This window comes from Zosterops lateralis (assembly GCF_965231275.1).
Source record: "Zosterops lateralis genome assembly, chromosome: 4".
Taxonomy (NCBI): Eukaryota; Metazoa; Chordata; class Aves; order Passeriformes; family Zosteropidae; genus Zosterops; species Zosterops lateralis.
In genome coordinates, this window is record NC_139765.1 from 349,870 (window position 1) to 373,568 (window position 23,699).

At 47.5% G+C, this 23,699-nt stretch overlaps 1 protein-coding gene across 1 annotated transcript in view; it reads right to left on the reverse strand.

Annotated features, from left to right (window-relative positions):
• Window positions 1-17,876, reverse strand: part of LOC310908692 (sodium- and chloride-dependent betaine transporter-like) — a 35,423-nt gene extending 17,547 nt beyond the window's left edge. Inside the window, exons 1-6 of the mRNA XM_083860019.1 lie at window positions 17,830-17,876; window positions 10,029-10,225; window positions 6,256-6,390; window positions 5,316-5,456; window positions 3,850-3,937; window positions 2,561-2,693 (exon numbers count right to left, since the gene is read on the reverse strand). Of these exons, the coding sequence (XP_083716145.1) occupies window positions 2,561-2,693; window positions 3,850-3,937; window positions 5,316-5,456; window positions 6,256-6,390; window positions 10,029-10,221 (690 nt within the window). The 5' untranslated portion in view covers window positions 10,222-10,225; window positions 17,830-17,876. The remainder of the gene's footprint in view (window positions 1-2,560; window positions 2,694-3,849; window positions 3,938-5,315; window positions 5,457-6,255; window positions 6,391-10,028; window positions 10,226-17,829) is intronic.
• Window positions 17,877-23,699: the final 5,823 nt, after the last annotated feature.

The following is a 23,699-nucleotide window of genomic DNA, read 5'->3' on the forward strand; positions in this document are numbered from 1 at the left end:
CTTTCTAGAGCTGCAGAAGAAACCCGGATGTCTTTCTGTCACTGAGTTTTAATGAGGTATTAAAATGGTTCTATGCACAGCAAGAGCTTTCCAAATTAAACACTAACTTTTGCTGTCCAATTTGAGACACCTATGAGGGGTCTCATTTCCAGAAGTGCTCATGAGTCACTCTCATCCCTTCAATGCCTCTGAGCTCACAGGTAAAAAACTGGGGGCAACTCAAAGCCTTTAAAGAAGATGTAGACCATTATTTTTGTAATACCTATTTTTACTTCTTTTTGTGTTTGATATAAATAAATATTACAGTAGAACTAATAACCTCTAAACCATTTTTCTAATATAACTTTTTTTTTTCTATTTGCAATATATTTGTGAGCAAGTTGCAACTTCCTAACATTTATTCATTATTAAAATTCATCCAAGTAATGTGGAGGCTTGTTTACTCCATGGATTCATAGTGATGGGCCTGAAATGACTTTTTTTTTTTTCTGCTTAGTGATAGTAGGTCAAATAAGTCACAGTACATTGTACTTTTGCTGTTCCCTGATTGAATTAGAATGGCACTCCTCTGGGCACAAGTATTAAAATCTACTTTCAGAAATCACTTTTAAGGAACACTTATGCACAACAGCTGAATGCATAAGGAAGAGAAACATAGGGCAAAATGAATAAAAGAAATAGGCTTTTAAAAGAAAATGAGTCTTTATGGAGTTATTTGAAATTATTGTCCTGAGGTCACTATGGTTTCTTTAAATTTGGATTCCTTAAATCACAGAAACAGAAACATAAGGATCTGGCATGGTTATCTGATTAGAGCCTCTCAGGCAAGCACAAGCTCCTGTTTAATCTGGAGCTGTTGAACGAATTTACGCACCTACTCAGAATTCTTGGGTCTTTTCTAGTGCTTGTCTTAGTATGTTCTCAGCAAAGAAAAAGAGGGAAGCAGTTGAATTCTTTGACAGTGCCCCTGTAATACTCAAAGTTAGTGCCTGCAGAAGAGACAGCTGGCCTGTTTGACCTGCAGTATATTTGGGGACAGAACCCCCTCTCTTATTGTTGCACCATCCATAACACCTGGCTGGTAAATAGCCAACAGCCCTGTACCCTAAAAACTGTGATGGAAAAAATCTTCTGTACTCTCAGGAAGACCATTCCATTTACTACATGTAATCACTGTTTTCTCTCACTTTCTGGTCTGGTTTGGCCAAACCAAGTCAGCTAAACCAGCCTGACTGAACTACTTTAGCTTTCTCCTTGTACAGGTCAGTTTTGCACACAGGGGAAGCGCCAGGCAAAGGAGAAACTCAGTGGAGAAGGCTGAGAGCTAAAGAGAACCTTGGGTGACTAAACTATTCTTCCAGGCAGATCACACAGCCTGTCAGACCCAGTCTCTTGTGAAGATGGCACTGTGGTACTCAAATTAGGGAGCATCAGAGATTCAAGGTTTAAAATGCAGCTCATCCATCCCCTCTCCCCATAAAGGTGGAGTCTGTCTGTCCTTCCTTCAGAAATGGTGGACAACAAGTCAGCACCAGCAAGAACCAGTCATCAGCAAAACCTGGCAAAAATCTAGTCAGGGGAGCAAGCTGTTATCTCGTTCTGTTGCAATGGTGTCCAGTGCAGTTTTAAATTAGCAGATGGGATTTAACACTGAAACACAGGTGTCAAGTATGAAAAGGAACACTTGTGAAGAGCACAGACAGTGATTTGAAGGAAGAAATCTATTGCAGAAATTGGTTCCCTCCCTTTGCTATTGGGACATCCCCTGGACACCCACAAGACTAATCATTAATCATCAATCATGTTAATGATCCACCCATCTCATTGCAGCTCTAGGAAAGAAAGAGGTTCTGAGCAAGTCAAGGCCATGGCAGTGTCCCCAATACACAGCCCAAGGCATCAGACACTCCAAAAGGAAAACCAGTCCATCTGCTCTAGAGGATAAACATCAGGAGGAAGCATTGGCTCCAGCCTCATTAGCAAAATGCAGAAAGTGACCAACCGACCCAAAACCTGTAGATTCAGAAAGAGCACAAAGGAGAGAACAAGGGCACTTCTCCCACCCCAAGTGTTCTGCAGGATAAAGAAGCAGGAGAGATTCATTATCTATTCTCTGAGCTGGTTACAGGCAGCAGCTTGTCTGTTTTGCTCAAGTGTTTAATTATTGCTGGGGATGGGAAGCCTGCCACTGCAGAGGATTTTGTTTGAAACACCCTCAAGCCACAGCAGGACAACACAATGGTGAGTGGATGATTCCCAAGGGCACTTGGGAAGAATCCATCAGCCACTGTGAGTATCTGCAAGTGAAAATGTGATTCAAAACTCCCCTCAGTTCCCAATTCTTTCCTCATTCTCCCCTCCCTGATGGACCTACTCATTTATTCTTCCCCTTAGGGTTTAAACAACTGGTGTGTATCAGTACAGACTCAACAGGTTTCAGGTTTCACTTTGGTGCTGTGTCTCCTGCCTCAACTTCATGAAGAAGGAAAAGAGATTGGGGAAGACATATCAGATGGGTACAAGGAGGCTTGTGGACTCAGAGGATGATCTCCATTCCTACTTTTCCCGTGGACTTGACCCCTTTCCAGATGCAGAAGTAGCAGATGATCCAGGCCAGCAGGAGACACAGAGCCAGCTCCCAGCGCACAGTGCCCAGTTTGTCAATACCATCCGTGAGCCCCAGGACTCGCTTCCTGCCAGTGGCCAGGGACAGGGAGAGAAGCATTAACACTCCACACCCCACTCACCCATACAGATCTTTCCCATATTACCTCATTAAAGACTTAGCAGCCTATCTACAACACATCTCCCAGTGCTGCAAATCATCCCAGCTCTGCTTAAGGCTCCCCTCTCTACTCATCTCTGCTCCACCATGTCCTGTAGCTGACCCAAACCCACTCTCCAAACGGTGCCACGCCCACCACACCCACACTACACAAAATCAGCATGTGAAAGGAGCAGGGCAGGAGAGAGGGGCAGCACTGTGCAGACTCTTTTTGTAACCATGGGCACACATCATCTTCTATGTGCCCTGTGGTGTCTGCAACAGACACAGGACAGTCAACTCTTTCAAAGGTACGTTAGGAGACAGAAATGGGGAAAAAACCCAAACCCAGCTGCTGTAGCTGTGCCCTTGACACCCCTCTTCTTTATAAGACTCTCCTCAGTAGCATGTGGAACGGTAGGATGGCACCAGCAGCCATTTCAGCCTCTCCAGGCTGCATTGATGACCCTATCTGGGACATTGTCTGGCCTGCTGCAAGACCCCTCACTCAGACTATGTTTTAGTGCCTCTAGCCCCAAATTCCTCAAAATTCTCCTTCCTCAAATTCTTCTCTAGCATCTCATGCATGCATCTCAGATGCCTGCTCTCAAGGGATGGTCCTGAGCAGCCTGGTGGATCACTGGGCTGGGTGAAAAGAAGGTAAAAGGCAGTTTTCCCTCTTTGTGCTTCACTGTGGAGGACTGCCCATTCTGCTCTGGCCTCTCATGCTTCCCTGCCAAACTGCAACACCCAGCACTTGTTCCCCTGCTTGCAGCAAGCCCTCTCCTGCTTTTGGAGCCTCTCTGGATGGCCACACTCCCCCAGGCCCCTCAATGCCAGGAAGGGAACACACCCTCGGGGTGCACATGAGCCCCCCTGGGCAGGCTCACCACGAGCTGCCTTTGGGGTGTGCCAGTCCTCACAGCCTGGACTCTGTGCCCATCTCCCTGGCAGCTCCTTGTGCTCCCCTTGTTGGATCTGATGGCACCTCGCTCCTACAGACACACCGGCCCCCACCCAGGGACTCCTGCAGCTGGAGCCTTTGGATGAGAGGGAGCCTGAGCAGAGGGAAAGCAGTCACATACTCCCAAAACTCAATCATTGAGGAGGTGGCGTTCGCAGGCAAGGTCCTGTTGTCCAGGCCGGATCTATTCAGAATGTCCACACACAGATCTACCAAAAGAAAAGGAAGCTGATGAGGTGAGACATTCTCTGGGGCTCCTCCATGAGGGATGTTCCCTCCCAGCTGGATGCTAACCCTCACTCTGGCAGCACACAGATCCTTCATCTTGTGCTATAGAGCATCTCAATAAACATCACATTAAAATCTGGCTCTCCCCAGGTATGAATCCCAATCCAGCAGTCACCAGAGGGGCTTCAGGAAGGGAAGGGGGGAAGGAGAGAACAGTTCCCTGCCAAATTGAAAACAGATGGCTGCAAAACATAGATTACTGAGGGGTAGAGACTACGAGTAATCAGGATAGAAAATCCCATTCTTTTTCCACATCATGCACCATTTCCTGCCCACACATGAACACACCACAGAAGCCTTCATGCTCTCCTTTGCCATCCCCAACCCTATTACAAAGTGTGAAATAAGCAAAACCAGAGGAGATGCCACACATCCAATGCACCTCATCTTGCATTTTGTTAGCAAAAGACAATCCCCTGGAAAACCAAGGAAACCAGCTGTCCCTGGAAAGCTTCTCTCTATTAAGAGAACATATGTGGCTTTCCTTACAAACAAACCCATTATGGAGGAGCTGAAGGAATTGGATCAGCTCTTTAAAAGGCTGGTTACTTCTGCTGGAATGAAAGGGCAGAGGGAGCTGGGAGTGAAAGGCCCACAGGGCAGAGAAATTTAACTAATTGCAGAAATTAATCATCTGACGAAAGAGAGGAAGGGAGGGAACCAAGCTGCTGCCATGAAAAACAACCTGTTCAACATGTTTAAAAAGTCCTGACAAAAACATTCATGAGGATTACCTCACATCCACCCCATCTTCCCAGGCTCAGCACAAGTGCCTTGAGTAAAGCCAAAGCCAGGTCTTCTCTGCAGGGCAGAGTTAAGTGAACTGTGAGCATGGAGCAATGAGACCCACGGTGAATATAATGGTATGGAGGCTGCATGGATGTGATTAACCAGACAAGAAGTGCCCTTGGAGTTTTGTGATACTGGTTCCTTCATTGAGAGACCTGAACTGGCAAAATCCTACAGTGCAGGCTTGACCTGGTTAACCCAAAAGCTGATGCACAGAGGAAACTGTTCATTGGCAGCAACTGTCCCAGTAACTCCACAGGAATGTGGTAGAGTAAGGGAACTGTAAGACAAACTGTTGCACCAGAGCTAATAAAAAGCTCCTGCCACATGAGGCTTGGAAACTCTACCATCCACATCTCCTGCTTGCCAGAAAATGCCAATTTTTGGTGACATCACATAGCAGCTCATGAGAGCTTCTTATCCAAACAAACAACAAAAATATTTTCAACAAAACCCAAACAATTTCTGGGAATTGGAAAGAAGCTAGAAGATGACCAAGGGAAGGTGCACCTGAGTTCCAGGGGTTATTGCAGCTGGCCCATGGTAGCACTGAAGTGAAGGAGCTGAACAGGTAGAAGAGTGCCCAGGACAGGATGATGATGTAGTAGATATTCAGATATCCCACAATGACTTGGGAGGCATATCCAATTCCTGGGAAGGAAAGCAAAGCAGGTGAGGATGGGACTGGCAACCAACTCCCAACACCCGAGGGTTAACCCCAAACAAAGACACAGGTCGTGCTGTGGTAAGAAGGATACAAGACCACCAACATGGCTCTCCAGAGAATAGTGCAAGATCTCCTCAAGGGAAAGAGGAAGGATTTTGTGACTGTGCACACAGAGAGGAAACACTGTTGGGAACTCTAGACAGGTCTGTGCTCAAACAGCCAGAAAACCTTACGCTGATTTGAAACAAATTTTCTGATGGCTGCCATGCCACAGCACCATAGTGCCTCTTCTTCAGAAAAATACACCTCTAGCCTTTGAAGAAAAGAAATGCAGCTGAGTTTCTTACTTCTGGAAAGAGTCAGGCAAAAAACATTCTTACAGCTGATATACACCACGCTCAGCTTTTCCTTGGGTCCTGCTTGTGCCTGTTGCTCACTGAGACCTCGGAAGACCAGAAAGGCCCAATTCATTTATTTAAAACTGGTTGTCAGTGACCTGCTTCTCCTCTCTCCCAGGCCCCGAGCTCCTCAAAGCAGAGATTGTGGTTCAGCTGGACCAGCACAGCCCCCAGCCAGCACCACACACCCTCACTCACATAAAGAGGGGTCAGGGAACTGCCCTTGCACACACAGCAGGCAGCAGGAGGAATAACAAGCCTGGGAGAGAGAGGAAGAGAGGGAGAATAAAGGAGAAAGAAAAAAAAAATAATAACATTTCAAAAAAAGGATGTGAGTCAATGATTGTTAGAAAGTGTTGCCAGTAAATACTGAAACTTGACTGACCTTCAAAGAGGGGACAGATCTTCCTCCAGGCCGTCACCCCTCCCTGGCTGGTGTACTGCCCCAGCGCCGTCTCCAGGAAGAACAGGGGGATCCCACAGGTGAAGAGGAAGATGAGGTAAGGGATGAGGAAGGCTCCTGCAGAGAGGGGTAAAATGCTGCCTCAGAAACCTCTTCAAAAGCTTATCCTTAAAACCTCTTGCCAGGTACCTGGGTCCAGAGCTGGAATCAGCTACATAAACATAAATATTTCTCTGGACTAACTGTACAACCTCTGCTAAAGCAAACAAGGTCCCCAGCACCATAATTTCTCAGAAAAAAATAATACAAGGGTGGTCTGTCTTGTGTTACTGCAGCACTTCTGCATTTGGCATGGGCCAAAACCTAGAGGTAAGGAGTAGCCAGGCAAGGAGCTAAAAAAAGATAGTGCTGAAGAAGTTCTCCCTGCTTCATGCTCCTGACCTCATTCCAGCTTTCAGAAGGAATGGGGTGAACAAAATAAGTCCTTGTTTCACATAACCACATTTGTTCTGCCTTTCATGAGAGTCACAGCAAAACTCCCACTTGCCCAGAGGATACAAACCTGGAGGCTGGTGACATTTCTTGGTAAGTAATAAATTTGCCAGGATATGAATTTACTTGAGACATATTTCACATCAAATTTGGAAAGTAGATTGCTCTCCAAAGAATGGAAGAATACCAGAAGAGTGGAAATAGGGGAAGAATATCTTTCCAGCATTTTCAAAATTAGGAAGTTTAACTTCTACCTTCAAAATTCATTTTTTGCTAAAATGTAGAGAAATGTCTGAAGAGAAATCAGCCTGAAATGGCCCTCAGATTAACCCTTGTAAAAATGGAAGAGGAAGGAGAGAAAGAGCAAGGCTTTTTCCCAGAAACAATGACCAGCAAAACTAAGCATAAGAAAAGACAAACAAAAATAATACCAACAAGTTTAATGCCCTGAAAAAATGTTTTAGTACTCTGTTCAGCTGTCTGAAACTTTTTTGCACCTTTTCAGTTCAGCTGCCAAACCAAAACACCAAATACATTCACTGCTCTGCTCAAAACTGCTCCTGAGATCTCATTTTCACAGCTGACCTTCCTTCTGTCACCTCACTCTCTTTCTCCACATCCTTAGTGTAGATTTTCACACTTCTGCTCCCCTCCAAACAAGATGAGGTGACTGCCTTCCTCGCTGAGACAACTGTGGCAGCCTTGCCACTCCACACAATAAACTTTTGGTCATGAACACCTCTCCTGCCAGTGCCTGGAGAGCACCTCAGCTGCTTGCAAGATTCGAGTGCCTTTCCCAGGCACTGTCCCCCCAGGCTCTCTCCTCCCCTGCCAGCACAGGCATCCACACTGACATTCCTTCCAGTGACAATGAGCAACTAGGAACACTTGCCCTTGTTTTTAAGCCAATAATGTCACAATAACAAAGAACATCCAAATTTCCCCTAAACACAGCTGTGTGTAGCTGCAGGAGACGTGGGGCCAGAGGGAAGGAAGGAGGCTGGTTCTCAGGGTCAGTCCAGGTTTGTGGGGTAGGGAATGAGACAAGCAGACCCTGAACTAGAGCCAGCTGCTCCTTTCAGTGCTGAAAGACATCTATGCCAAATCTGCAAGACAGCTTTATTATCCTGCACACAGATGAGCCTTTCAGCACACTCCAGACCCTCTCATCTGATACAATTTGTCCCAGAGGTTGGCCCATTTTGGTCCCAGAGCAATGATGGTTTTCTTGCACCTCCATTGTCTTCTCTCTCATAACTGTCCCACAGCAGTTCCCAGCTGACACTCCAGCTCTGATCCCCTCCTCAATCCCCTGCTCCACTGAAGGACACAGCTTTGAGTGGGGCCCCAAAAACAGACTCTCTTTCCTTATGAGTCAATAGCTAAGTTTAGGATGCTGAGCAATTAGATCAAATTTGACAGCAGTAGACAAGGTTGCAGTTGGTCACTTTACAGAAAATAAGCACTATTGTTTCTATGGCATCTGTCTTCACAGCTGTATAACCATTTCAGTACATCCAGAGGTGGAGAAAGGTGACAGGACAGCAGTCTCAAGGGTTTGGGAGGTAAGGGTGGGACAGGGATGCAGCATTTATAGGTGGAAAATGCCTGTTTTGCAATTTCAAGAACTTTTCCAATGGTGAGAATATCTTTAAGTGCAATGGAAAAGACACTGCCTTGTCCTACATCAGTCTTCTGGTTTCCTAGAGCACTGGAGAGAGAAAAGTACCTTCTATAGCAGTGGTGTACTACTTTCTGCAAAGAAACCTGCGAGCTGTGAGGGAAGGACTCTCCCATCCTAACCTTTCCCAAGCCAGCCTCATTGCCCTCTGAATCACAGCCCTAGATATTCCAGAGCACTTCAATTAAAAAGACAAATGTCATTCAATAGATACTTAAAGTGAACAAAAGTGGCCTTTTCACTCACGCTAATTAGCATACAAATTGCTAGGACTGCTAAGCGGGTACCACAGGCATAAACTATGCAAAGATACCATCTGAGCTCAGGGAGAAATTTTCCACGAAAAGCCCACGACTCCTCTCTGAAAGCATCACTGCAGAACAGGCTGTTTAATCAGATGCACCTCCAGTGTTTCCTACCCTGTGCCCATCTGACTTGCTCTTGGTGCCTCCCATCAAAATATTGGAGAAGGAGACTGGAGGAATCTCCTAAAAATCATCCCAGGTTCAAGAAAAACCCAACTCCATCTCCATTAACCATTTATTACCCTGCCCCTCTTTAGTTTTGAGGACATATTTTATTGTCTCTTGTTTAATTTGGATAAACTCCAGCAACAGCGCAGAGGACAGGAATTTGGAGGCCATGGGAAAAATTACAGTGGAACTACTCAGCTGTTGGTGAAAGGTCATAGGACCTTGGATAAGAAAGGCCTCTGGGGCATGGTCTGCAGACAAAGGAAGCTCAAAGTGAGGTGGGGGGGAGCAAGTCCCAGACCATTATTTCAAGGTGATTTTAGAGAACAAGAATAAAAGAGAAGTTGTTGCTGTATTTGACATGTAATTTGTTATTCCTCCTTTTCTTTTATATAAAGTTAGATTTTTATTCATTGGGAAAAGTCAGTGACAGTCAATTATTCCCTTACATTTCATTTTATTGTTAGGAGAAATTTTAACTTTTAACCATGTAAAGGTCTTTTGGCAATGTTGCTGCAAGAAAAAAGGAGAGCCATGCAAAGAAACAAAAGGGAAGGTGAATGAGCCTTTTTTTGGGATTAATTTCCCTAGCAATGGTTTGATCTCTGTGAGAATTGCTCCAGGGGAAGAGGAAGAAATCTTCTAGGCCATATCAGGCCTCAGCTAGGATACCAGCAAAGGATACCAGCACCATCTAAGCCTTTCCTCCTCTGTAACAAGGGCCTGAAAAAGACGGATTTGACACCAGGAGTAGGAAAAGGGAAATATGTAGGAGGAGGTTGATGTTAGCTTTCTGACCACTCACAGCACCTGATATTTTGCAAAGACCAATAATTTCTTGAGATGCCCAGGAGCCTTAATTTGTTACTAGGGTTCCGTTTTTAGGAGCCCAGATTTAGAATGCTGTTTTAAGAAAGAGTTTCCACTGGGGAGCTGGATTCACTCCTGAGTTTTTATACCTCCTGGTTTTGGCAGGAACCAACTTGTTGAAGGAGAGAATAAGGGAGTGCCTTAGAGCACACGAGGCACAGGAGGAATGTGTCCAGGCATGTACATATCTCTCATCATACCCGCAGATCTAGAACAACTCACGTGTGCTGTGAACTCACCACCACCGTTCTTGTAGCAGAGGTATGGGAACCTCCACACGTTCCCCAGGCCAATGATCTCCCCAGCCACAGACAGCACAAACTCCATTTTGTTCCTCCACTGGCCTCTCTCTTCCATCTCCTCCATTTTTATCTCTTCAGGAGATGTGGTGGCCCCATTGTGTTCTCCTGCCTTGGATATGGCTCTTGTCATGGCTCTGTGGGACAGAAGAGAGGAGAACATGGGATGTACGGAGCTGCTGCAGGACACGCTTGTGGGAAGAGGAGAAAGGGGACCAGACACCACAGTAAGATGTGTTCCCAGGGATACACATTCCCTTGCTGAGATTTGGAAGACAAACTGGAAACAAGTCACAGCAAAGCAGCAGCATCTCTGCTTCCATTCCCACCACCTGGGACTGCAAAGAAATCAGGGTTTTGCTCCTTTGTAGCAACTTGCAAATTCATCTTGCTGGTGGTTCGATAAGTTTTTTAATAGCACATCTCTCATTCCTTCTGTGCCATCTAAAGGAACATCCCCATCTTCAGGGAGCAACAGAGTCAGCAATCAGCATCACTACAACAGTCAGCATTTCCACTGCCCCTGGATCTGCTCTGGACCATTTAAACTTGCTCTCTCCTTTGGCTCTGGAGGCAGCTCAGGCCAAGCACCTCTCCCAGACAGCAGCTCAGTGGTGAGCAGGACATCATCACTTTAGATGTCCTTTACCTTACAGGACAACCAAATCTTCTATTGACCACTTGTACCAGGATGGTGCACCAGGACCATGATGGCAAAATATTCCTTCCCTCCCTGTGCCTGGTGTCTCTCCAGTCATGTCCCTCTAGGCAAACACCAGGAATGAGCCATCTCATGGTGAGTAGGGACTACCGGGGAACCTGACCTAACTGGAAATATGAGCAAGTGTAGACCCTGACATGTAACTGTCCCAGCAGCCAAGGAACACTATGGCACTTGTTTTGGTGTAGTTTTCAAGGAGGCAAGGAGAAGGAAGTGGGAACAGGAGATGGTGGGCCATGCTTGCACTTATCCACACAAGACAGCATCATGATCAGTGTCTCATTTACTTCTGTAAAGGAAATTATTTCCTAAATGCTAACCCTCTGGGTATATCAGGCCCTGGGGCAAAGAAAGATGCTTGTGTGTGAAAAGACAACTTCTAATGAATGTTCACAGCACAACAAGTACTTCTTTGACACAGGCATGTTTCCTGCCTGTTATTCAAGTAAAGAAAGGAAATCAGATCTCCCAGTGTAATACACCAATTGCTCTCTAAATGCCCTAGGCAACAACAGGCTTTGTTCCCCCATCTGCTTTCCTGAAGGGCTCATCCTATTTGCTTTGCTGTATCAGCCACAGATTTCCATGGACACTGAATGGAAGACTCATGCAAGACATCAGCCAGTGTAAGAGGGGCTGCAACAATATCAGGGGGACATAAAGTATAGAGGAGAGCAGTCAGGGGCTGGTGAAGATCATCCTCCAGGCTAATATAGGTTCCTCTTCAAAAACATGGCAGAAAGATCCTGGTCCCTGTTAAATTCGAGAGGTTTTTAGAACTATTGTCAGTAAGAGCCTATAGATGGGCAGTACTGCAGTGGGCACCACCAGTTTTGGTGTCAAATGCATATGCATGAGGGCACTGAGAAAACAGCCTCTGTTTTATCTCCAGCCCTTGCCCTTCATGGTCCATATGCTGGAAAACACCTATTTACTGGTATGGCTTGCACTGATCCAAACCACCAAGAGCTACAACACCTGTGGATTTACATGAGAGTGTGAAGGTGAATCAGCCCTCTAACAGACTCCCATAAACCTCTAACCCCACATTTAAAGAAGGTGGTGGAACCCAGGAATCAAGGCACACACCCACAATAAAAGCTGGCTTGCAGCTGCAGCTCTGCAGCTCCCCAGCAGCTCAGCAGTCCTGCCAGTCCCAGATTTGCCCCCTCCACCTCGCCCTTCTGCTGGGCTGGATTGTGAGGTGGAATCATCAGGTCCTCCTTCAGCCATTTCTCAGCTTCTAAAGCCCAGGCAAGGCCCTTCTCCCCACTGCCTGCCTGCAGTAAGGCCTGCCAGCTGGCTAATCAGTTTATTCTGATGCTGCAGCACAGCCTCCTCATCTCTGAGAGGAGCAGAGCTCCACACACTGTCAAATGTGAGAGAAAAAGTAACATGTACTTAATGAAATGTGTTTGATCTGTCACAGCCCTTGGCACATTCCAATTTGTTGCAGTCCAGGGCACGTTATCAAATACGGTGATGTTTAAGACTGGGTTTGTTGAGGATGTCCCAGGAAGCTGGCAGGAGAAGATTAGCTAATTTGTTTTTATACTTTTAATGTAAGGTGGACCCAAGAGTCAGCCTATTTCTACTAATATTTGGGTTTTCATTTCATTTTTGCTAGGCCACACATGAGTGCAGAGGAAGGTCACAATCAGAGAGTAACCTCCTCTCACCTAGCCCTGGGAAGGGAATGTATGAGTGCCAGCCCAAAGCCCCAACCTTGTCACCAGTCTCCACCTCAGGAGAGATTTTTTATCTGTCCTCTGACTCCTGAAAAGGGCAAAATGAAGGATAGAAGTTGGGATGGTGCAATGAGGAACACAGCTGGGGGGAAACACAGAACAGCAGGGGAGACACAGCACTTCTGCCTTCATTTTCCTGTTTTAAAAAGGGAGAAAGCACCCCAGCTATGAAACCAAGCCTTTTCCAGTGGGAACAGATGGTGGATTAATCTGGTGCCCAAAGTTTGGGCCTTCATGGCATGAACAACAATGTCTCCTTTCCCAGACAAAGCCATGTACATTACACATCCCCACTACTTCCCTCTCTGCTTTGCCTGCTGTTTCTATGAGAAAGCCTATTCATACACCTCCTGGCTCTCTTCCTGAACAGTTAATCCTACTGTGCCCCTGCTCTATATGTTCTTAGGCCAGAATGGGACTCAAATAACTTCTTGTTTCCAGCTAGGAACAATTTGGTTCTCCCCCAGCAGTCACAGCCACCTACTGGGTTACATCCTTCCCAACAGTCAAACATTTTCCTCTTCCTTTGGTTGCCCCCTCCTTAATATATGAGTTTGGAGTAAAGACTGTGCCCCTCACTGCTTGCCTGCACATTTTTCTGCGAAGTTTGGAGAAAGATCTTATGACTACTTCATCCCAGCCTCTTTTGTACCTCTGCCATAAGGTTTTCCCAACAGCTAAAATGCCATCTTGATGCAATCCAGTCTACCCCTCCCCTGGACCCTCTCAACCACCACCACCACCTTCCCTCCTCAGCTCCCTCTGATCCCACTAATCTCTTTTAGAGGTGCTCTGCCATATTTTCAGCCCTCAGCACTTGGAGGAGATGGGTTTTTTTGCCCTTAACAGAAATGACCTGTAGTCTGCTATCTTCCCTCAGAGAGTAGTGAGCTCCATTGGAAATGGTACAGTATGTGGTACTGGGCTTGGGGCATAAAGATAGCCACACTTTTCCCAAAAAAGATTTATTGCTGGGAAAACAAGAATATACACCTGGATTCCTGCAGGATCTGGAAGGAGAGCAGGCAGCATGCAGGCAGCCACAGACACAGAGCAACAAGTTCCATTCTTGAACACTCAAATGAGGCAAACACAGTCTCCCCTTGGTCACAAGCTTTGGACTGTGTTTGTGCCACACCTACCACCATGGGATCCTTCAAGTATGGCCACAAAGAGCAAGGAAAACCACGGACTTCTCTGAAGCACTGTGGTCATTCAGCAGTTGCCTAGGATGTGTTGAACACACAGTGCAGGTATGCAGGAGAAAGCATTTTTCAGCTTTGTTTGGAAACAAGATGCCACTGAAGGGGAGAGGCAGTAGTAAGAAAAAGAGGAGAAAGAAAGCATCATTTGAAGCAAAATATGGTGCTATCCTCAGCCTCTTTCAGGGTAAGAAAGGGCTTTTTCAAAGTTGCTCAGGTGAGGCAAGGAACAAGAGCAAGACAAGAAAGAGGAGAGAGAAGCCACCTGGAGTTTTGGCACCAGAAGAAGAAGCCAACAGTGATTCTCCTAAAGCTTTTCTTCCTGCAAACTTATTGCCTGTTCCCGACTGCTGTCAGACAGGAGTTCCTACTGCTGGGAAGTTAACATCCTCCATTTGACCGCTTTTGCTGTTTTATCATAAGGCAAATGAGATGAGGACAATCTCCAGAGGGAATAGTGAAACAGAAGGAACAGCAGACAGAAAGGTCTCGATAAAGCCGCTGATAACATTTCTGAGAGGATGCAGAGTGTTAAAGCTCCCCTGGACACTCGAAGGTGCTGCCTGAACTGCAGAATGCAGAATCACAGGTGACAACGCAGGCAGCTGCACTGCATTATATTTCTGGTTTCATTTTGAAATAAACAGCAACCAAGCAAATAAACTGCAATTTAAGATGGAGAGGGAGGAATCAGGAAGCAAGAAGATTGGGCTGTGTCACAAAAGGAGGAGCAGGAGGACACAGAAAATTCCCTGGTTGTGCAATCAGAGCCAGCAGTTAGTCGGCAGCTGAAATCCTGCACTGCATTTTGATGGCAGGAGGCGGGGGCGGCTGTGGGAGCACAGACAGAATCAGGGCTCAGCGAGGAACAACAGTGCCAAGGTACAGCTTAAGGAACCAACCCGCCTAAATTAGTGCATGGGGGCTGCTCCTGGAATTGGTCATCTCTGCAAGATGGATGTGAAAATATTAGCAGTGGAAGCAAAAGCTTTCCAGCCAATCTAAGAGCAGCTACACCAGCAGAGACAGCTGCTTCCAAACGGGAATGCTGCTGGAGAATGGCTCACTCCAGCTGCATAGCAGAGAAAGGCAAGGAAAGATGTAGAAAGAGAAAAGCTGATCAACTCTAGGACTGGAGTCAAAATTGAAATGCCTTTCATTTCAAGTAATTGAAAGTTAGTTGGCTTCTTTATACTTTCTAATTAACTTCCAGGTTCTGTGGGCTGCAGGGTATTCTCAAAGCATCTGTTCAGCAAGGTTCATGAGGCACAGGAGGCTGTTACAAGAATCAGATCCTACCTGTGTTTTCTCCAGTGTGAAATAAAAGCAATGCTTGTGCAGTCAGTGAGTTTGCTACTTATTGACACCAGAAAGAGTGAGATAAGGAACTCAGTGTGTTCCTTATGAGTGAGTCCACTGATGGCACAGACATCTGCAGATTAGAGAGCATCACCCTTCAGAGCACACACCCCTGATGCAGGAGGGTGCCAAATGGGTCCTGTTCTGTCTTCTATTTTCTGCTGCTGGACAGGAGACTCTCTGAAGCCCTAACAATGGCTGGACCTTCCTGAGGATCAGTTGCAAATCTCTTGCTAAACATAGGATGTTTTTCCCAGGGCCAGATCAGTCTCTGTTGCTGCCCATGGATCACCATCCCTGCTCTGGGCCACAGAGACACAGAGGTGGTTTCTTTCTCTAGCCTAGAAAAAAACCAAGACTAGCTGATGAAGTCCATAAATGGTGTCTAAATATGACTAGAAACCAGCCTTTGCATCCAACCAGATAATCTCAAGGCCTCCACTCAGCCCATAGGCTGGCTGTATCCAGTACAACACAGCAGGAGGGGCACCCACAGCAGGATCCATTCCTTGTGCAGAGCACCAGCAAAAGGTCTGGTACAGACAAAGATCTAGCCAGGCCCCACTGGAGCCCCTAGGGACACCTCCCCAATGGCTGAGGCTGCCTGGCCAAAGTCCAGGGGCTGCATCAGGCTGGCTCATAGGTCCTGGTGTGCAGCCAAAGCGTGTGGCCAGCACGGCTCCTGTCACTGGCTGGAGGAGCAGAGCAGGTGAATGGCACAGAGGGTGAAAGCCATGCTGCTCCAGCACCCACTCAGCAAACAGGTCCCTGCACAGTGGGGCAGCAACCTGTGGTGCAGCCCAGAGTGCTCCACAGGGATAGGACAGAGCCTGCAGGATGCCTACAGGGCTGCCATCACTCTGGGGTAGCAACTTCACGGACCAATACACCAACCAGCAGCCCTGAGCAGGTCAGATGAAGAGACAGAGGCTGCCAGCCCCCAGCCCTGCTTGGCCACCTGCTGCCAGCCCTGGGGCTGGGCCAGAGCTGAGGGAAGAGTGGGAAGCAAAGCTGCTGGAGCAGGAGAGCAGAGGAGCCAGCACTGCAGCCAATGCTTCAGAGGTGAAAGAGCAGCACAGGAAATTTGGCATCACACTGCTCCAGGCACTTGTATCTAAACTCCTCCAGGTAGGCACACCTTGCCTGACCTCCCAAAAGCACAGCCTGGGGGCACTTGCTGTCAGTGATGAGAAACAGGGAACCCGAGGAAAGAGCACTCAAGCAAGACTGTCCCAAAAGCCGGGCAAGGTTGAGGCATAACAGTGCCTTATGCTTCCCAGCAGGGAGGAGGAGGGGAGCCAGCAGTGTGTGTGGCACAGCCCGGCCCCTCAGCACAGACACGTTTGTGGCCAGCAAGGAGCAGCAGAGCAGGGCCACAGGGGCTCCCTGCAGTGACTGTCCCCACAGTGTGCTCCCTGCTCAGCCCTGCACAAGGCCAGCACCCCCTGTCACAGTCTGGGCAGGCTCAGCCAGCCCCAGTTGGTGCTCAGGACGAGTCACACCAGGTGAAATCAGCACAGGCAGAGGCACACAGAGACCACGACTCCAGCAGTGCCTTAAGTGTTTGCCAGCAGTTCCTGCTATAATACCACATTTTAATGTGCTGGGCTGCACCTCACCTGCCCCCTCCAAGGGGCCAGGTACCTGCTCTCCAGCCTGGGGCACCAAAACTTTCCTCTAGCTCTGCCCAGGAGCACAGTCAGGTAGAGAAAAGGCACAGGGCTCTTTAGCCTGCCCTCTGCAATGACCACATCTGCAACCATGAATCCAGAAAAATTGGGCTGCTGCTGAGCTACAAAGGTCAGGTCCAAGGTTCAGCCTCTCGTATCAGCAGCTGTCAAAGAAGAAAAACTAGGGCAATGGCATTTCCACTGGCATGAGATGAAAGCCCTGATTAGTAGTGATTACTTTAAAAGCACTGTTGATTTAAGAAGACACAGATCAGGTGTTATGAAACCCTCATGTGTTCTGCCTGCATTTGGTCACAAATATGCCCACAAATTCCAAGAGTTTAGCACATGCAGAAACTGTTCTGTCTCCCTGCCTCACCCCACGGGAACAAATTTGATGAAACCTCAGGGGCAAGAAGAACAAGAAGTGCACTCCCAGGCACATCTTTTAAAACTAGAGTCTCCAAGTCAATGTACTGGTGTCAGCACCTCTGCAGGGCAGCACAGGAAGAGAGGATTCATGCTGGCAGTAGCTGAAATGACTGCAGCCTACTCCACTTCTAGTGCCTTGGCTTCTGTACTTATTATCAACCAGTCATCTCTGCCCTTCATCCCTGTCCCTGTCTCGCTCACTGTTGTCTCTCTTCTCAATCTTTCTGCTGTCTGAGTACTTATCTATCACTCTCTCCCTTTCTCTCTGCTGTCACAACCTTCAGTATCAATTACCCATCCTTCAGGCATCTCTTTGCTCTCAGCTTCCTGGCACCCCCTGTGCAGCATCTCAGCCTGTCCTTTTCCTTTTCCAAAGGAGCCATTGAAAGAAAAGCCTCTTCCCTGGGTTGATCCAAATTGATTATTTGCTCCTTATTTCCATCTTGTTCTTTAATGCTGTGAAGGTTTTGCCCTTGCAGATTTGCTGGCCCGCTCTCCAGAGCACAGCAGGCGTGCAGCAGCTGGCTGCGGGAGGACCGGAGTCACGGCACTCCCAGGGTGGCACACGCATCCAGCCAGATCTGCTCAACAAGCAAACACCCAACTCACCTGAACCCAGCGTGGGTCTCCCTCAGGCAAGCCCCTCCCGTCCTATCCTTTCCCGTCCCACTGGAGTCCAGGCAGGGAATCCACTGAGTGCCAAAGAGATACAGCAAGAGTTAAGGCAGAGACTACCCTCTCTCCTCCTCCTGTCCCACCCCTTCCACCAGCTCCCCCCACCAAAGTGTCACCCAGCTCGTGCGTGGGTGGTGGGACGTAGGGAAGGGAGGTGCATCATGGCAGAAGAACTTTCTCCCCTAATCCCTTACAACATGCACCTCTCCAGACCTTGAACTGTGGCCCTAACAAGAAAGCAAGATGAGAAAGCAGCCACAGGCAGGCAGGGTGAAGGCCCAGAGTTTGTAAACATCAGCTACAGCAGTCAGGGAGTAACTCCATGTCCTCTTGATGTGCAGAGCAGGAACTCTCCCCTTGCAGACCCCACAGCATGGCCCAGGCTGTCTACCACGTACTTCCACTGTTCTAGGGCTTCACCACTTCAGTGGGATAGGGGCATCCCTCAATGTCATCCTACAAATATGCAGAATGAATCTCCATGGAGCATTACATTAAATCTTCTGTAGCCAAGCTCAAGTCTCACCAACACCATAAGATAGGTGGAGCAGAGTATGGGTGAAGAAGAAACACTCTGAGGTCACAAAGCCCCCTCCATGCCTAAGACATATGCTGAGAATACAAACACAGCTCCTGGGACAGAGCTCTGTCAGCAAGGGGAGGCACTGCTGGAATCTTTATAGTGTCTGGGTGCTCAGTAGAAGTGAGCAATCCCTCTGTGGCTTTGTCCTGGCAGCTTTCTTTGTATCCATCTCAGCCCTGATGCAGATGCCCTTTTCCAGAGCTTCTCATGACCAGCAGCAGGCATTCCAGTTACACCTTTTTTTTCATGACACTTCAGCTTAGCTTTTCTCTTTTCTTAATGGTTGTGTTTAATGCTATCACTCTTTTGTCTTTTGCTGTGTCTGCTAATGTGCCCTGCCAAATTCCTATTGGCCTTTTCATGCACCCATGTGGTCAAACCAGAGTGGCATGTGGGAGGGAACGTGGGACATATCCAACACATGCTTGGCTATGTCTGGACTCACCAGAGGTGCATTTCTCAGCCCCTCAGTGGGAAACACAGGAACTGTCAAAAGTCCTCAATGCCACAGTGTGGGGAAGAAGTAGGTTTACCTGCCTGCACACTCTAGAGAGTTTGTGATGCTGTCTCTAGAAAATCCTCCATGGGTGCTAGAAGCCAGTGAATCAGATCACATTATAGCATGCTGGATTGCCCTGGGGACAAATGATGCTGGAGAGATGCATAAGGAGAATCAACCCTGGACTGAGTGGGATCCTCAGGATAAACCACTGAGGCCAGTTCTGGAGGCAGTAAGGGAAAACATCTCCATTTACTTGGGGCTGTTTCCGGGATTAAACTTTCCAAGCATGCTATTTTCAATGCTCTTGGCTTCACCTACCCCACAGGATGGTTGAGTGGATTGGTCCCATACCCAAAGAAATACAGGATGATTCTTCCCTTGTGAGACCTGGCATCAACATCAGAGAGGACAGGCTCCACTCTCTGCCTTTCAGGGGCTGTCTCCAAAGCCCTGAAAGACTGCACAGTGAAGAGCATGTGCTGGCTCTGCATTGCCTCTGACCCTACTCGTGGAGGACAGTGCCACTGCCTGTCCTGTCACAGAGGACTGCCGTGACCCAGCACGACTGAGGAAAAGGTGCAATAGAGGTTATCCAGATATGAAAAGGGCACTGAGATAAGCCTAGGTAAGCAGAGCTGACCTAAAAACTTGATTTATCCATACTGAAGTGTTTCACAGGAACATCGCAGGGGTTTTGTAAAGCTGTAGATGGGAAATGACCTGTGACATTAAGGTAAAACAAGAAGAAAGTCAACCTAAATGAAAACTTTATCCAGCAATGTGTGAAAATCATTCTCCAGGAGAGAAAAAGAAAGCGATTTCTGTTTGCCAGCCCAGAAGGTACCAGAAGTTACATTCAGGCTTTAGAGTTTCCCACCAGGCAATAATTCACAGGGTTTTTAAATCCTGCTACAGGCAGGGGCACATTTATCTCACCACACCAGCTTCAATGTGAGGGATCTCACTGGTGTGATGACTCAGACTGAAAAGCAAAAATCACATTCTGAGCAGCTCAGCTGGTGGGGTACAGACTGTGCTCAGTCCCATCCCAGGAGAGAGCAAGGAAAGGGGTGATGCACTCCCTGACCACCAGTTGGGAGAGTCAGCCTGGAGCTGGCAGAGTCAGCCCTGGGCAGGCACTCTGGGCTGAGCAGCTGTGAAAGTAGGACAGGGCTGCTAAAGGATGTGACAATCTGACTGCAGGTCACCCCACAATGTGGGCTCCTCCTCCATAAGAATGGGTGAGGTTGCTGTTAAACACTCATCCTCAAAAGAGAAGCATTGCTTGCAATAAATCCTGGAAATGCCCAAAGCAGCCCCCTCCCCAGGCAGCATGACCCCCTCCCAGCCCTGGACCCCCTCACACACCAGCAGCACTCAGAACTCCACAGCTCTCCCACGGCGCAGTGAGATGGAGGAAGCTCCATCTCACTGCACCCAAGGGTGCACAGGAGAACTGGTGAAGCACTGCTGTCCAACCACACAGGTGCCCACTCCCTCTGCAGTGCCAGCTCAGAGCCAGCTGCACGGGTTTCCATCCCCTCTCATGAGCAGAGGAGGAAAACTCTCTTTGAAAGCACCAGATTCCCTCAATCTCAGCCTGCCAGGCTCAGGGCAGCTGGAGACCAGGACTCAGCCTTTGCCCTGAAGGATGGCTGACCCCAACCTCAGATCTGTCCTGCACCTAATCAAAGTGTCCTCCTCCCCACCCTGCTCACCACCCGCCAGCTGGCAGTGCCCTCATGCCTCTCCTTTTACAACTTCTTTTCTCAGAACACATGCTGGCTTCTCCCATCAGCTGGGTGTCCCCACCCTTTCCTCCCTTTCAGCCTGCTCTGACATGCCTGCTGAAGGGGAGCAGGCTGATAACCTCAGCCCACGCTAGGGCCATGCTCCCTGGCAGCAGTGAGTCCTGGGCCCCTGAGCCAGTAAGACACAAGGCTTCCAGCCAAAATGAGTCAAATCTCCCCCTAGGTCAGATTTTGGTAGAGGTCTGTCAGCATGACACCCTATGGGTGAATCCAAACTGTGCTTTACAAACATTAGGGGCTGCAGGGGCAGTCTCTGGGACAGTTGTAGGACACAGTGGAGCCTGCAGCCCTGGCTGCCCTCCTCGCTGAGCCACCTGGGGGAGAAACCACTGCTGCCCTCGTTTGTCCAGACTAATCCCATCTTTTAACACTTTTGCTAACAAAATAGGAGAAATGCTGATTGCCCATGGGCACAACGCTGCTGCTTCTTTGGCTGAGAACATGCCTTGCTGACTGAACACTATGTTTGCAGGGGATTTTCCCCTAGGCATTTGGTATAATTTATTTTTCATGTTTATGGCTAATTTCTGCTTGAGTAAGCCTGTGACTTCTGACAACAGTTTCACTGTAACTAATCACAAGTGAACATAACCAAAGCAACAAGAGGTAATGAGGCCCCACAGAACCGCTCCTGTGCCGGGTTCCCAGGGAGGAGGAGGAGGCTGCCAGGAGCCTTTATCTGTGAAAGCACAGGCAGGGTGAGACATGGCCTGTTTCACAGCATCCCTGGAATGGCAGAGGATGAGGCAAGGGCAAATGGCTTAGGAGCCCAGAGTCAGCAATAAAGGTGGTCAGGAGGGAGGACTGGCAATGCTGGGGAGACTTCTGTAGTCTAACAGCCTCTGAGTTGTACAAGAGGATCACAGAACAAAGGCAGGCAGAGGACACATGGGAATGTGCCTGCTTGCTCCTGCTTTCCCTCTCTGCTCCCTCAGGGCAGCTGAGCCTGGCGTTGTGGGGCATGTGACAGCAAACACCTCTGATGGACAGGGCACAAGGACACGAGGACAAGGTCAGATGGAGACACAGAGAGGCGCCTGTTGCTACTGCGCAAGATGATGCAACTCTGAGCAGGTCATATGGAGAGAGGGGTAACAAAACTAGTGGTAACTTCTTGGAAGTAACAGCTTCTCCAGTGTGCCTTTGTGCTCCCCCACTGATGCTTCCCCTATGTGCCCCATGCAGATCCCCCTCCTGCAGGCTGTAACCACGTCAGCACACAAGGGCTCAGCCAAACGCCCTGCTGAGGGACATGCTCATCAGCTCCTGCCTGTAGGACACTCTTCACAGATTATTTGGAGATCTCTGCTTCAGAGGATTATGTATCCCACCAGTTAACATGTTCATCTTACTCTGTTCTCTCCATTTATGCACCATGAGATCCAACACATCCACTTCTCTTGTCACCAAAATGTGCAACACGACTCATGATACATCATTCTGCAACAGCCATGGAAAACTGCCTTGTATTTACCACTAAAGGCAAAGGGAAAAAAACCTCTCAAGCATCTGTTCAAACATCCCAGGATTTGGGATGCTTTCCATGGCAGCAGGTGCATCCTCATCTATGGGTCTGTCCCTGAGATCTGAAGTCTTTTTCCTGCCCTGTGTGAGCATCTCCATCCATGGACAAGGAAAGCTGAATTTTCTCCCCAGGCACCACTGACACAAAAAGGGAAAAGTAGAGCCTGGTTTTCATGAATGGATAAATGGACAGGTCATCCTTTCCAAGCACCAATGAGCTGAGGCAGAATTTCAAGGACTTCTTTATTTTTAGGTGGACTTCTCATTTGAAAAAAAAAATAAAATTAAAAACACTCAAAAAACAAACAACAAAACAAAACAAAAATACACACACACACACACCCCAAAATAACCAAAAAACCTGCAAAACCAACCAAACAAAAAAATCCCAATTCTAAACTAACCAAACAAAACCAATAAACCACAATCACCACCACAAAACAATCCATGAAGAAAAAGGCCCTTTAATCTCATGCCTGTTATCCAGTAAGTAATGGGTTGAATTCTCAGGCAAATTTGTAGGTTTTGGACTCTGAAGGTGGGAAATACCCAATGACCACAACCCTCTTGTCTAAAGGGAGATCAGCATCTCTACAGCTGCCAAAAATATGGTACATATTCCATAGACTGCAAGGCTAATCTTGGATGCAATGAAAATCCCCTTCACCATATTCCAAATCATAAACAATCACTGTATGCTGATATCGTCATATTCCAAATTTTACCAAAAATTCCTTTTATGGTGTCTTAAAAGTGTTGTGAAAAAAATGTCACGTCTGGAAATTTCAAATAAATTAATTTCAAATTTAGTCCATGTTCTGGTTTAGGGTAAATTTGGGAGGAAATCTTTGGGGTTCTTCTGGAGAGCAAACTCAAATGGCCTCTCCTCTTAGCCAGTCCAGGAAAGGAACTTTCTCAGAGAAAAGTGGAAAAAACTATTTATTCAAAACACTTATAAGAATAAAAACTATTTATAACAAAATGCTTATAAGAATAAGGAATGAATAATATGAAACAATAAAACTTCTGGCCACTCCGAGGAGAGATGGTAAAACTGAAAGAAGTGTCTGCTGTGAGTTAGCTCAGCTCTCTTAGTTTTTTATCAGTTTCAGTTCTTTCGGTGCTGGAAAATGCTGAGGTCCAGGCCCCAGTTGTCCATGGGCATGAGATCTCGGTCTTTTTCTGCCTCAACTAGCTAAACTAACTAAAAGAAAAGGAAAAAAAAAAAAAAGAAAAAAGCTAGCTTTTCTCCAGCTACTGTCTGTACTTTTGACGAGCATGACCAAGTCCAGAGAGAAGATTGTATAGGAATGAACACTGTTTTTTCAAACAAACTGTGCTCCTCTTCTTTCTCTGCTTCGTTCTCAGAACCAGTCTGAAAGGT